The sequence below is a fragment of the Malaclemys terrapin genome, chromosome 15 (genome assembly GCF_027887155.1).
Source record: "Malaclemys terrapin pileata isolate rMalTer1 chromosome 15, rMalTer1.hap1, whole genome shotgun sequence".
Lineage (NCBI taxonomy): Eukaryota > Metazoa > Chordata > Testudines > Emydidae > Malaclemys > Malaclemys terrapin.
In genome coordinates this window covers 34,956,201-34,969,507 of record NC_071519.1, presented here as the reverse complement: position 1 = coordinate 34,969,507, position 13,307 = coordinate 34,956,201, and the positions used below count along the sequence as shown (strand labels likewise).

The 13,307-nt window shown below is 46.5% G+C and overlaps 1 protein-coding gene across 4 annotated transcripts in view; it reads right to left on the bottom strand.

Annotated features, from left to right (window-relative positions):
- The window catches only part of C2CD2L (C2CD2 like), a 29,675-nt gene that overhangs the window by 14,825 nt on the left and 1,543 nt on the right, over positions 1–13,307 (bottom strand). For 2 of the 4 annotated variants that reach the window (XM_054004846.1, XM_054004843.1), the window contains exons 2-10: positions 8,216–8,311; positions 7,289–7,408; positions 5,907–6,017; positions 4,565–4,681; positions 2,617–2,731; positions 2,283–2,406; positions 1,758–1,822; positions 939–1,066; positions 103–274 (exon numbers count right to left, since the gene is read on the bottom strand). In XM_054004846.1, the coding sequence (XP_053860821.1) occupies positions 103–274; positions 939–1,066; positions 1,758–1,822; positions 2,283–2,406; positions 2,617–2,731; positions 4,565–4,681; positions 5,907–6,017; positions 7,289–7,408; positions 8,216–8,311 (1,048 nt within the window). The remainder of the gene's footprint in view (positions 1–102; positions 275–938; positions 1,067–1,757; positions 1,823–2,282; positions 2,407–2,616; positions 2,732–4,564; positions 4,682–5,906; positions 6,018–7,288; positions 7,409–8,215; positions 8,312–13,307) is intronic. The other 2 variants (XM_054004845.1, XM_054004844.1) reach the window with 2 other exon arrangements.

The following is a 13,307-nucleotide window of genomic DNA, read 5'->3' as shown; positions in this document are numbered from 1 at the left end:
GGAGCAGATTGCAGGGATTGCTGGATCTGACTGCAACAAAATTTAGCTATGTACCACAGAGCTAGACACCTGCCCCTGTATGAAGTCCTAATCGGTCCTTACCCAGCTTACAGTCCACCTTGGGCCTGGACTGGACGGTGGTGACAGTAGTCACAATGGTGCCATCAGGCATGATGGTACGGTCCATTTCGATTTTTTTGGTGGGGGTGATGCTGGTGCGCAGTGATGCGGCATACTGGGGATTCGGGGACAAAGGAGACTCGTGGTAGAGCAGCTTAAAAGAGAACAGGATGCAAATAAGTCATGGAGTCTCTACCTTTGGTGACACCCCAGGTGAGAAAGGCTGTAAAGACCTAACTTCCACTCAGAGCTCACGTGGTGAGAGGACTCAGCATGTGAGCTTGCACAGAGCAATAATCTATGACCCCAGAGCTTTAGACTGCTCTTCGGTTACTTACCGAGAGGCACAACCCACTATCCCCTCCCCCCACCCGCATCTTTTCCTTCATCCCCAGTCACACAAGCAGCTTCTAAGCCTCCTCTTTTAGCTGCTAAGCCTACAGTGTCGAAATCAGAGAGTGAGCCTGGATCCCACTGCTGTGCACTGAATGTCCTAACTAACATCACTATCAGGAAAGTGATAGCTGCATAAGCAGCTTCATCAGGCCAGAAAGAAAATATGTCCCTTGTTATATCACATTGTCCTCGAACCAGGAAGGCCAGCCATCCACCATCCATTACCACTACTCCTTCAGTCAGCTGTAGGGAAGCTAGAAAGTAAAGGAGAAGGCAATACCAGTCTTCACTCTAGAAGCTTCGTTTGCTGCCACTATATCATTCCCAGATCCTGAATTCCAGTTCCCTGTGGAGTGACCTGTCATCTAGACAGCACTTCCCTGGAAGAACACTTCACAGCTCTTCATAGGTCATATGTTTACCTCCAGTGTAAGGGTAGCCGCAGGTGGCAGCAGCTGCCCAGCTCCTGGGGTCAGGGAATAGATCAGCCTCCCAGATGGCTGTTTGCTGCAGGAGTCAAGCGAAACAGCAGTATGTCCCAAAAGCACATCTGTGAGAGGGAGAACAAACTCAGCCCAGAAACCCCCAAAAGCCCCTTTTGCCTTTGGGGACCTAACTCCATGCCCCCACAAGGCAGCCTCAGAGTTGCAGTAGCTCCTTAACCACAGGAGGGCTCAATGGGGCCTTATGCTTGTACTATGCCACAAACCAATTGAGAGGCTCCTCATTCTGTGAAAATAAGGTGGAGTTTTGCAAGTTCCTTCAAATTCAGGTCCTGCAACTAGTGCATAGCTTAGTGTAACTGATCCGAAATCAGACTGCTCTCTGTAATACTTATCTGGCATCGAGTAGCATGCCCCACTCCCCTTTTCAGCCAGAACATGCAATGGCTTGGTGGTATCTGGGCATCAGAAGGGTGAAAAGGAAAGCATCTGGCCCAAAATCTAGGTTTGAAGATGTCAAACCTGAGAACTATAGTAAGTGTTTTTCATGAAGTCAAAGGTTGGGTTGGTATGTGAACATTCCCTGCAGAATTTGCAACCCAAACATTCTGGCATTGCACTAAGACACTCTGTTTTCAATATGTGGGTCTTATGAACTGACCAGCCTTTTTCCAAGGAGACGATTTCATGATCTTTTCACTTGTAAAGATCTCAGGGGCTGTTATAACACCAGGAATTACTCTTGAATCCTGTGATTTTGAGCCTTACTGGATCCTGTTTATGGCTGATCATACTCACTCTCCCCACCACTGCTGTTCCCCAGTACTCTCAGCTTCAACTCTTTACTTCGTGGCCCCAGCTCCCTGCCAAGATAGAAACAGAAGGATTGGTGCTCGGCACATGTCAAAAGACTTCCAACCAAGAACTCCTTTCCTCTGACTGACCCTATGCCTCACCCACCTCCACCTCTTCACAGGGCCCAGAATTTAGTGCACATTTTTTTGTGTGGATGATGATAGAAGAGAGCTCCTGCTCCAAATGTGAGGTGCACTCGCACAGCTGCAAAGAACACATGGGGAGGTAGAGCAGCAGTGCTACAAATCAGAAGTGAAATTATTATCTGAATTGGGGTGCACTAGGAAAACAGCATAGGTACTCAGGATGGGAAGAGCAGGGATATGAACACTAACTTCTCCCAATACAAAGGAATTCGCATCTAGGATAGTTGGCATCTGAAACATACCCATCCCTAATGAAACCCAGAAACCTGGCACACTGGCTGCAACCCTCCCTTAGCTGAAAAAGCAAACACCAGCTCCTTACAGCATGAGCTCCTCATTCCACTGCACCGCTGCTGCAGCGCTGGAGATGCTTGCTCTCGCTGGCTTTGTCCATTTCTGCTGCAGAGGACTGTCTAGCTCAGCTACACAGCATAGCTTCCCACCTCCTGGGATAGAGAGAACAGATCAGAGGAAATGGAAATGAGGACGAGAGGACTGGAATTCTACAGTGTGAATTATTAGGATACTGCTCAGCATGCTGGCATCCCTCCAGCCCAAACCTGGAAGACCATCAGAGCAAAGTGTCTTTTCATCCTCTGAAGTCAAACACACTTACATCCCCTCCCCCGAAGGTCAACTGGTTTCTCCCTTCTTACCTCCTTCCTCCTCACAGCTCAAGTTGAGCACCTGCATATGCCGGAGAAGCAACTTGGACACCGTAGGGGCCACTATATTAGATGTGGACTCTTGGGACAGTTTTTCACAGGACATCTGAGGAACAAAATGGGAGGTAGATCAACAATGCCCAACTGAAACACCCCCACTAATCCCTTTCCCCAACCATAAGATTGGAATAAGGGGCCACAGGCCAGATGGGAACATTAAAAGAGAGGACATAGCCCAGTGAGAAGGAAGAGGCTGAATAACCCCAATCAACAAAATGCAGTGCTGACGATTATGATATGCATTCCTGTTTGCCCTGTGGCAACTCATGGTATCTGGCATGAATACAGCAGAGAAGCCACTCATGAACCTGAGCTGGTCCCACAGCAGCTCACAGCCTATTAACCTGTGGAGGAGTCTGCACAGGGAAGTGACTATGGGAGCACCATTGCTTAAGACATTGTAAAGCAAACAGAGGAATTGACTATAGGGAACAAGTCTGCACTGCCTATGGAGGATGGGTGAAATAAGTCAGACATCCTATTAGCTTGTTAATTACTGTTTCTGTGTGGTCTCCTCTGCACTCACCTGCACATCCAGTCCCCACTCTTCAGCCCAGATTCCATTTCCTGTGTTCCTTTAACACTCTAATACAGGGGTGGGCAAACTTTTTGGCCCGAGGGCCATATCTGGGTATAGAAATTGTATGGCAGGCCATGAATGCTTACAAAATTGGGGTTGAGGTGTGGGAGGGGGTGCGGGCTCCGGGGTGGGGCCAGAAATGAGGAGTTCAGGATGCGGGAGGGGGCTCCGGGCTGTGATGCGGGGGGGGGACGGTTCTGGCTGCGGGCACGGGCTCTGGGATGGGGTTGGGGATGAGGGGTTTGGGGTGTAGGAGGGTGCTCCGGGCAGAGACCGAGGGCAAGAGGGGGATCAGGGCTGGGACAGAGGGTTGGGGCACAAGGGGTGAGGGTGAGGGCTGTGGGTGCAGGCTCTGGGGTGAGGCTAGGGATGAAAGGTTGGGGTGTAGGAGGGTGCTCTGGGCTGGGATCAAGGGGTTTGGATGGTGGGGGAAAGGGAAATCAGGGTTGGGGCAGGGGGGGGGGTGGATGGCTCGGGGCAGTGCTTACCGCATGCGGCTCCCGGAAGCAGCGGCATGCCCCCACTCTGGCTCCTACGCGGAGGTGCAGTCAGGCGGCTCTCCTGCACGCTGCCCCATCCACAGGCACCGCTCCCACAGAGCCCATTGGCTGCAGTTCCCAGCCAATGGGAGCTGCGCGGGAGGTGCATGGGGCGGGGGCAGGATGTGGAGCAGAGCCCCCTGGCTGCGCCTCCGCGTAGGAGCCAGAGGGGGGACATGCTTCTGCTTCTGGGAGCCTTGCAGAGCGCCCCCCGACCCTGCTCCACAGCTGGAGCGCCAGAACAGGGCAAGCCCCAGACCCTGCTCCCCAGCAGGAGCTCATGGGCCCGATTAAAATGACTGGTGGGATGGATGCGGCCCGGGGGCCGTAGTTTGCCCACACCCGCTCTAATAGATATGTGTGAGCCTGCCAGTGATCCTCCTCAATTCCCACTGCCTTCAAGGCATACAGGGAAAGAAAAGAGGATTACCAGACATCAGACCAATGTTCTAATCTAGTCTGGTTTCCCATCTCAAAGCGGCCAGCATCCACTATTTCAGAAGAAGGTAGAAAAAGCCTATAATAGACAGTTATGCATTTAACCCATAGGGGAAGTTTCTTCCTAATTCCTGGCAGTTAATAGCCATTTTATGTCCTGAAAAATGAGTTAAAAGCCATGTAGTTTTAATCCCAGTAGTATAATGGAGAGTATTACCCTCTCCAAACACATCTAACGCTTTTTGATTCTTGCCATGCTCTCAACCTTGGTAATCTTGTTGCAAGATCAGGCTAATCAGGCTGAAAATGAGGAGAGCCTTACCACATTACTACCAGCAGTGCATGCCTTCAGATTCACCATCATGGCAGGCTGCGTGCTGACAATTGAGTCCTCAATCAGGTCCTTTATGGTGGACAGATCCACTTTCCCATCATTCTTCTTCCCAGCAAACCACAATGAAAAAGACCCCCACAAAAAAACAAACAAGACAAGTTACTGGAACAGTTTCCTCCATAGAAGATAATTTGCTGTCCTGATTTCTCATCAAAGCCATTAAGGTGGCCCCAGTCCACCTCCCACAGAATCATACTCAGCCCATTCCATTTGTCTGTTTTGCATTCCCTCTAGGGTTCCTAAAAAGGGGTAAGCCAGGTGTCTCACTCACATCTTACGTACATAGTACAGTTTATATACAGTGTACATACACATACATCCACACTCTCTCGGTGTTTCAAAGCAAATGGGTTAAGGCCAAGTTCCTGTAATTTCCCTAAGAGCTGCATTCACTCCAAATCATGACAATAGTCATTAGAGCTTCCCACACCATCACAAGTGTGTGAGACAGATGGGTGACCAACCTGCTGCACTTTGGAGACAGCAGTTGGATTGCTACACTGAGTCAGAAAGAAGAAGCTGGGAGAAGCCAGATTCTCAATACACACACACCACACAATTACGATTTATGGGATTGGAGGGATTAAACAAGAAATGCTGTAGGGGGCACAAGTGTACCAGAGTCCACTTCATTAAGCAGTTAATATTGTGGGTTGTGCCTGCACTAACTTTTTTCAAAAAGCAACAGAGGGTCCTGTGGCACCTTTAAAACTAACAGAAGTATTGGAGCATAAGCTTTCGTGGGTGAATGCCCACTTCATCAGCCTTGCGTCTGATGAAGTGGACATTCACCCACGAAAGCTTATGCTCCAATACTTCTGTTAGTCTTAAAGGTGCCACAGGACTCTCTGTTGCTTTTTACAGATTCAGACTAACACGGCTACCCCTCTGATACTTAACTTTTTTCAGGAACTCTCCTACTGTAGCAGCTCCACCACTGGCAGCAATGCTGGGAGAACTTGAGTACACAAGCATCTCACCCTGCTCAGAGAGAACAGCTAAAACAGCTGTAGCTGCTAGCACCTTGTCTACATTAGTGCTTCCACTGTCTCAGCCACTGGTGGTGCTACACCAACGCTAGTTCAAGAGTGGAAGATCCCACCCCTCACCCTTTAATCAATCATTCAAAAGATACTAATATAGACAAGGCTATAGAGAGGAAAGGCCGACAGCTCCTCGCCTTTCCCAAGTAACAGCCCAGTACTGGGTTCAGCCCACCGTGCCTGTTCTCAGCCCCAGCCCCAATTCTTTGCTCAGCCAGTTTGCTCACTTCACGAGGCTGAAGTTTCGGAACAACTGAAAGGTTCAAGTCTGGTCTGTCCTTGAATGTCCATGACACCAGCAGGCCCTCATTCTGCAGCTCCTCCAAACGGATCTCCACCTGGCTCAGGCCAAAAGAGGACCATTAAGAATCAACTTGTTATTAGATGCCCTGTTTATTGATTTGGGATTAAATCACCAACAGGGCCTCATGTAACTTAGTACGGTGAAAGGGCAAAGAGGACCATCACAAACTAATCTGTGCCAAATACTTTGTAAACAGAGGGCTTGCTTATGGTATGCCAGCATGATATCCAGAGTTCAGAGAGGTAAGAACCATCCCAGAAAACCTCACTGTCCCAAAGAAAGATCAGTAATACCCATCCTGATTTCTCACCTCTATGTGAAGCACAGAGACTGGGGAGAGGAGAACAAGCCTATAACAGGTCTCATTATTTGCCCAGCAGGTGACACAACGAAGAACAAATTGGCTATTAAAACAGGACCTCCACTGAGACCAATTAACCAACCACTGCCAGTTCCGAGCATGGACATTTACAGCAATGATAATCTAGTACCTCCTAAAAAGCTGAGAACCAACTGGGGCACCAAATAGCCTGGAAATGGGCAAATACAATCTGGGCTGGATTTGAATCTGTAACTTCAATGCAGAAGGCTCCATTGCTCCATTCCCCAATCCCACTGAGCAACACAGTCTCAGTGAAAATGCATTTCCAACAATGCTTTCTTCAGAAGGAGCCCAGACCTTGGAGGCTTTCAAGAAGGATCAAACAACAACTCAGCGGGAAGCTATTGGGAGTTATTTTTCTTTTAAATTAATTTGGGATTAAAAGGGCTGTTCTCTGGGAAAAGTTTGGAGATGCCCAATAAATGAAACAATCAAAAGGGAGAAAACTTCTTATGAGTAAGGTAAGGAACCCTGGATCAATAGAGCTAAACACACAGTTTCCCAATTATGGATTTCTTTTCATGCAGACAAGAAAATCCTTTGTTTATAACACAGATGGGTCACAGAGCTCTTTCACATTTTGCAGTAGAGCCTGACTATGTGGACTCCATGCTTCCTGTCCAGCCTGGCAAAAAACAGCATGTTACAAAAACACAAATAGGCCATTACCATGCCTCAAAAATCCAGTCACTGGATTTTGTTATGCCTACATAGACAGGGTCTATAGCAAGTTTTATAGCATGATTCTCAGACAGCAGCTCCCTCAACACACAGCTCAGGGAAATTCTGCTAACCCACAGTTTTGACAGGAGGATTGTTAACATGACTCTCATGCCAGCCCTTCCCCTCCTCCTGCAGACTGGAAGAATGGCTAAGGGACAGGGAAAGAGGAAGTCTTTAACCCAGCAACTTAGCATTATTACCTGGGCCTGCAGCAGAGCTAAGGTGACATGATAGGTATCCATGGAAACTGCAGCTGGAGACTGCTGAGTGACAGAGACTGGGAACTTCACAGCATCAGCTGCCAGATGGCAGTGCAACACCTAGACAGAAGAGAGAAGAGACAGTCTGCAGCAGCTTCCCTGAGAGAATTGGGTTGAACGGGAAACAGAGAAGTCAGGGGAATGCAAATACTCATGACTGGAGAGGAGTGTCAAGGAGTCCTCATGGTGTGACCATAGTTACCTCAATAATTTGCTGCTTAAGTCTTTGATGTATTATTACTGAATCTCCTCAGTTTTACAAGGTCCCCTCTGTTTTGAATTAAGAACAGGAGTACTTGTGGCACCTTAGAGACTAACAAATTTTTTAGAGCATAAGCTTTTGTGGACTACAGCCCACTTCTTCGGATGCATATAGAATGGAACATATATGCTCCATTCTATATGCATCCGAAGAAGCGGGCTGTAGTCCACGAAAGCTTATGCTCTAATAAATTTGTTAGTCTCTAAGGTGCCACAAATACTCCTGTTCTTTTTGCGGATACAGACTAACACGGCTTCTACTCTGAAATCTGTTTTGAATTGTAAGGCCATGATGTTGAAAGTCCAACAGCACTGATAAGAGCCAAGAATAGTGCAAGATGCAAGCACTGTGTCAATTTCCCCAGTCAGCTCTGTCAGCTCCTGACTTGCACCCCCACTACTATCCCAGACTGGAGCTTGCCCCTACAGCTATTCCAGTATTGAGTGGCCCTCTCCTCATAGCTCTGACATCTCAACCCTGGCCTGCAGCCCCACTCCCCCTCCATTATCCAAGTCTTAAAGGCCAAGATAATCCTTGTAGAATATACACTAGCACTCAGTGAAAAGATACAGAGCACAGCAAAATGCAGAATGGCAGTGCCTTACCATACTGTGGTCTGCCTGGTCTGTGCAGGTCACGTGACTTATATTCACCGCTGGTGGTAGCTGAGGACTCTCTTCAAACGTGATCTGGACTGAACTCTGGGGTAAGAGAATCTAGTTAGTCCCCAAACAAGGTCAATTGATCTCAAAGCCATTTCAAGGAATGTTAGCAATTCCAACAAGAGGCCTCCAGAAGTGTTACATGGCAGTCACGTGAGAACAGTGAGCGCAGAGCGACAGCCATACAAGAAGACAAGTGGGTGACAGTGAGAGGAGGCACATTCAGAATGAGTAAGAGGAAAGCCTTCCTTGCATGGCATGGAGTTGGCTTGTGAAATTCCAAGCCTGAGGGGGCCCTGGTAGATTTAAACAAGGGCTGGAGGATTCCATGACAAATAATATCTGTAGCTATGCCAGCGTCATGCTGAAGGGTACAAGTTCACCATTGGAGGCTCAGATAGGAATCACTACCCTGCTGCGCACACAGAATAGGGAGAGGAATTCCCTCTGGAGAGGGTACAAAGGCTTTGTTTATGAACAGCTCCTTATGCAGTCAGCCCTAGGATGTTATAAAAGGACCATAAAGGTATCACTCAGGAGGTATCCATTAAACTCAGATCTCAGCAGGGATGGAAATTATAGCAACCCATGATATCTGAACCCAAGCATCCATGGCTGCTGCATCCCCCAAACCAATATTTCAGAATAGAGTCTGGCAACCCAGTCTCAGCTACAAAGTAGTTCTCCTTGGGGCCAGAGACACTTCAGAATCCCAAAACATCTCATATGGCAAAGTGGCTTTCAAGAAATAGCATCAACAAGAACATCTGCTCAGTTCTTTGCTTGTTACCCCATGAACTCACTAAGGGCAGCAGCAAAGATTTTTTAGGGAAACAAGAAACAGATAGGAGCTGCATTCACACTAGGAGGGTTTCAGGCAAAGAACTAAGACAGACAGGTTCTAAGTGGCAGAACGCAGAGAGAAATGAGCCCCCTAAATACACAAATCACATGAAAGAAACCCATGTCAAAGACAGAGGGACTGCAATGACAGAGATGGCAGTGTCAGATCATGTGTGTGTGTGTGTGTGGGGGGGGGTTGTGGCTGATACCAATCTGCTTTAACAATTTGGTTTTGGGGCCAAATTATTTCAAGCTGGGTTTGATTCTACCTGCCCCCCGCATCAATTCTAGTTTAGCTGCCTGTCTCCAGATTTGGAAAAGTGGAAAAAAAAAAAAAAAAAAAAAAAAAAAAAAAAAGGGCTCTGAAAAAGCTTTAAGTTCATGAACCCAGATCATTTAATGTAGACGATACTCCAACCACAAGGGAGAACTCTGCAAAATATGGAGTAGACAAGTGATGGTTGGGTCCAGTACTGAGATAACAAAATGGGCACCACTCCCAGAGCTTTTGCCTCCAGGTGGCATTAGGCAAGTACCTCCCGCTCCACAGCTGCAACCTGCTTCTGGGAAGCATGCGGTCACACAAGTACAGCTGCTAGACCTGTATCTGCATTTTGCAGTATACCCTCAGGATGTCTGACATCTCACCGCATTGAGTAAATATGGCAGCCACCACCTTCAAGTTTTGCTTCCCCTCTCCCCAGAGAATCAACATCCCACTATTTTAGTGCCTCAAGCTATGGCACCCCCAGCTTGCTGCAGAAGAGGGGACTCCGGACCTTAATTTCTGTCTTCTCAGGAGAAACCTGAGCATCCCTGTCCTTGCATTATTTTTTGCCACTCAGAAAGATGCCTCACTTTGATTTCCATCCACAGCCTATCTGGGGATGAGAGAGGTGAGCTGCTCTGTGCTTTTGGAGTGATCCCCCTCTGGGCCTGCAGAGATGACTAGGGTTGAGGAGAGGACAGACAGAAAGCACGATGCCTAGACCTGTGCTTCTATTTCACAGCACAGCAGATAAAACACTGGGCATTACAGTGACATGGGAGCTCACCTGCTGGGAGGCAGGTTCAGATGCTGCTCCTTATCAGAGGTCAGCATGAGGCTGGACATGTCCCCACTATAAGGGGAATGAAAAACTGGAGAGAGTACAAGAGCCAAACTGCAGCTTTTCCTGCAGCTTCAGAAAAAAAAATTATTCCAGCTGCAGCTACCTAATCATGATGCAACCTTCACACTCAGCAGAATCTCACCAATTATAAAGGTACCTGAGCATGAGCCAAATGCTCCCCGAGTTCCAATCTGCAGACCATCTGCTATAACAGTCCTGCGATCTGAGGCAAAATTCTGCCAATGTTCCTCCATCCTAACCCAGAGTCCCCCTGCTCTTTCAGTCATGGGCTCCCGACACACTAGTCTGCTGACACATCTCTGTCCTAACCTGGAGCTGCCCTGCAATTCCAGCTCTGAGTTCATCCAACCAAGAGCCATAGCTGTGATGCAAATGGCCAATCTGAAACATGAACAAGTGTTTAAGACAAGAAGTGAAAAAATAATTTTCACTTGAGACCTAATTTTGAACCAAAGTGTCCTGAGGTGAAAAGCTGATGCTTTAACCCTTTTGCACCATGGAGGCCTTTTGGTGTCCCTTTTCCACCCTTTGTCTCTGTTTAGCTAATCCCCCCTCCCATCAAAACACCTCTTTGACAGGGGTAGTCCATCCCTTTAAAGGTAGTAGGGACTAGAGGCATCCCACTCCTGTTCCATGGTGTGGCCCCTTTAAGGTGAGGTACCCAAGGATCTAGGAAAGTCACAAAGGTAGATATGGGGAGAGAGGAAGTGGTCCTGAGAAACAGTCTGTGTTTGGGAAAAACTTGTGCTGCTATTCTTCTAAGGGCCCACGAGCAGGAGTCTTGTAGAATTAGTCTGGGAAAGAGAGCTATATATAGTCTGCCTCTTCCCTCAAAGCAGACACACACATTATCAAGAGAAGGCTGCCTCCCTGCTGACCCCTCAGAGCCTGGGGACTAATTGGAGAAGCAGGCCTGCTGGAGGAGAAGCTGGTTGAAAGCCACAAGAGGAGCCCTGGGCCTCTGCACCAAGGAGGGAGCTGCTTGACAGACAATCCACAGCCCAAAAGGAAGGGCTGGGAAGACCCCCAAACCTAAAGGGAGGAAGCCAGGCACTTTTAGTTACATTTCCACAGGTATCTTACAAGATTAAAACCAGTGCTGAAGACATCGAAACATACAGTTCCCCCGACAGATAATATCTTCTCTCTCACCCTTTGGATATAGCATCGTATGACAGGCTGTGCAACCACATCAGGAACCCAGAACACAGCAATAGAATGGGTATCCACACCAGGTACTTGCATCCTCTGTGATGCAGAGTCCAAATGCCCAGCAGGGCAGTTAATGGGCAGGAACATACTGCTTTAAGGCTGTTAACCTTTATAAAATGCTTTTTACCATCTCTTGCTAGGGCACTGCTGGGTTAAATATATTATTTTAAACATTCCTTACCTAGTAACACTTGAGATTATTAAAAGAAAGAATTTTTAAGTCATGCTGCTTGTTTAGGTTCTGTGTTTCTTTCAGCTTGGACAAGGCAAGCAAGAGTAGTAGTTGCTAGTGAATTTCCTTGCCAGTGGTTATGCATCACTGCACTAAACAGTGCAATGTTTAGATTGAAAAAACATCAGGAAATATTTACTCAACACACTTTCAATGGAGTGTTTCTATTCAACTTAGCATTTGTGAAAGTTGGACTTCACAAACCCTGAATTTGGATAGCAACTTTGACATCATCTTTTGTGGTTAGGCTGAAAGAGACTTATGTGGTCTGAACTTTCATCATATTCCTTATTTCATAACATTGCTTTCTTATTTATTCCATTCTGCTTCTTGGCCAGGTTAAACCCTACTTCAGCTACATAAACTGTGAAAGGCAGTCAGTACTGAGTTTGGTAGCCCTATTCAGCTAACTGTTACTGTCTAGACAACAAAGTCATTTTAATCACTTCCTGTAACATTTCCTCCATGAACAAATATGCCACATTTGTGTAGCCCTAATATACTGTATACATAAATAATAAGCTAAAACATATACAAAGTCTACAGTCAGCCTCATTATCCTATCAGGAGATTGTCTTTCTGAACACTGAATTTCTGTGTTTCACTTTGTATTTGAAAAATCAGTGGTATATTACTGTAATTTTATATGTAAATGAGAGATTACAAGACAAGTGTTTCTTCCTGTGCTGTGCAGGATTTGCTACATTCAATGTTACTGACTAACTTGCCTTCCCTCCAGTCTGTTTTGAGTATGTCAGCAGGTTAATCACCTGAAATCTACATTGAAGCAAGTGAATTAATAACAGAATTACAGGGGAAAGTTACTTGTTTTATGCTATGGAAGATAATTATGGAAACATGAGAGTTTAGGCCTCAAACCTCCACTGATCAGGCTACACTTCCACACAGCATAGTTATGCATTATCATTTCAAATGCAATCAGCAACAACATGGGGCTTTCCCCTTGTATAAAACATTCCCTCCCTCCCCAAAAATACACACATTTTATATCTATCTTTTCCTCTTATTGAGGCAGCAAAGTCCTGGATGTGACAAAGATAATAAACTTGTAAATCTCCATTTTTGGTGTGAACATGACTTCAAACTAGCCTTCGGGGAATTTTGTCTCAGCCTTTTAGAAGCCTATAGCAACCTCTTAACACTCTAGAAAGGCCAGGAAGTCCATGAACCTTTCCACCACAGGAGGCAACCTCAAATACTGGACCCCACTATACCTGTACTCTCTTTGGGTGCAGAATGGAAGTCATCACCTTGCAGGTACTGTGGGATGCTACATTTGTTTCCATGAGAAATCAGTTAGGAATATTCTTTTTAAGGACATTTTATCATAGGTTTTAGTATTATGCAACATTAAGGCTTAAAGATTAAAGTGAACACTGGCTAGGAAATTCAGAAGTTAAGATTCCTGTGGAAGCCTTCTAGTGGCAATGTCAGATAATTTTACATTACCTAGAGTTGGGGACTAGAAAAATAGTTTTACAAAACTTACTGTTAAATAGAAATCTTGGTATTTTTTAGAACAAAAATAGTTTATATTTAAGTATTCTTAAATGCTTGCAGCGCTTACAACCGTAGCATTGTAGTATTAGGCTAG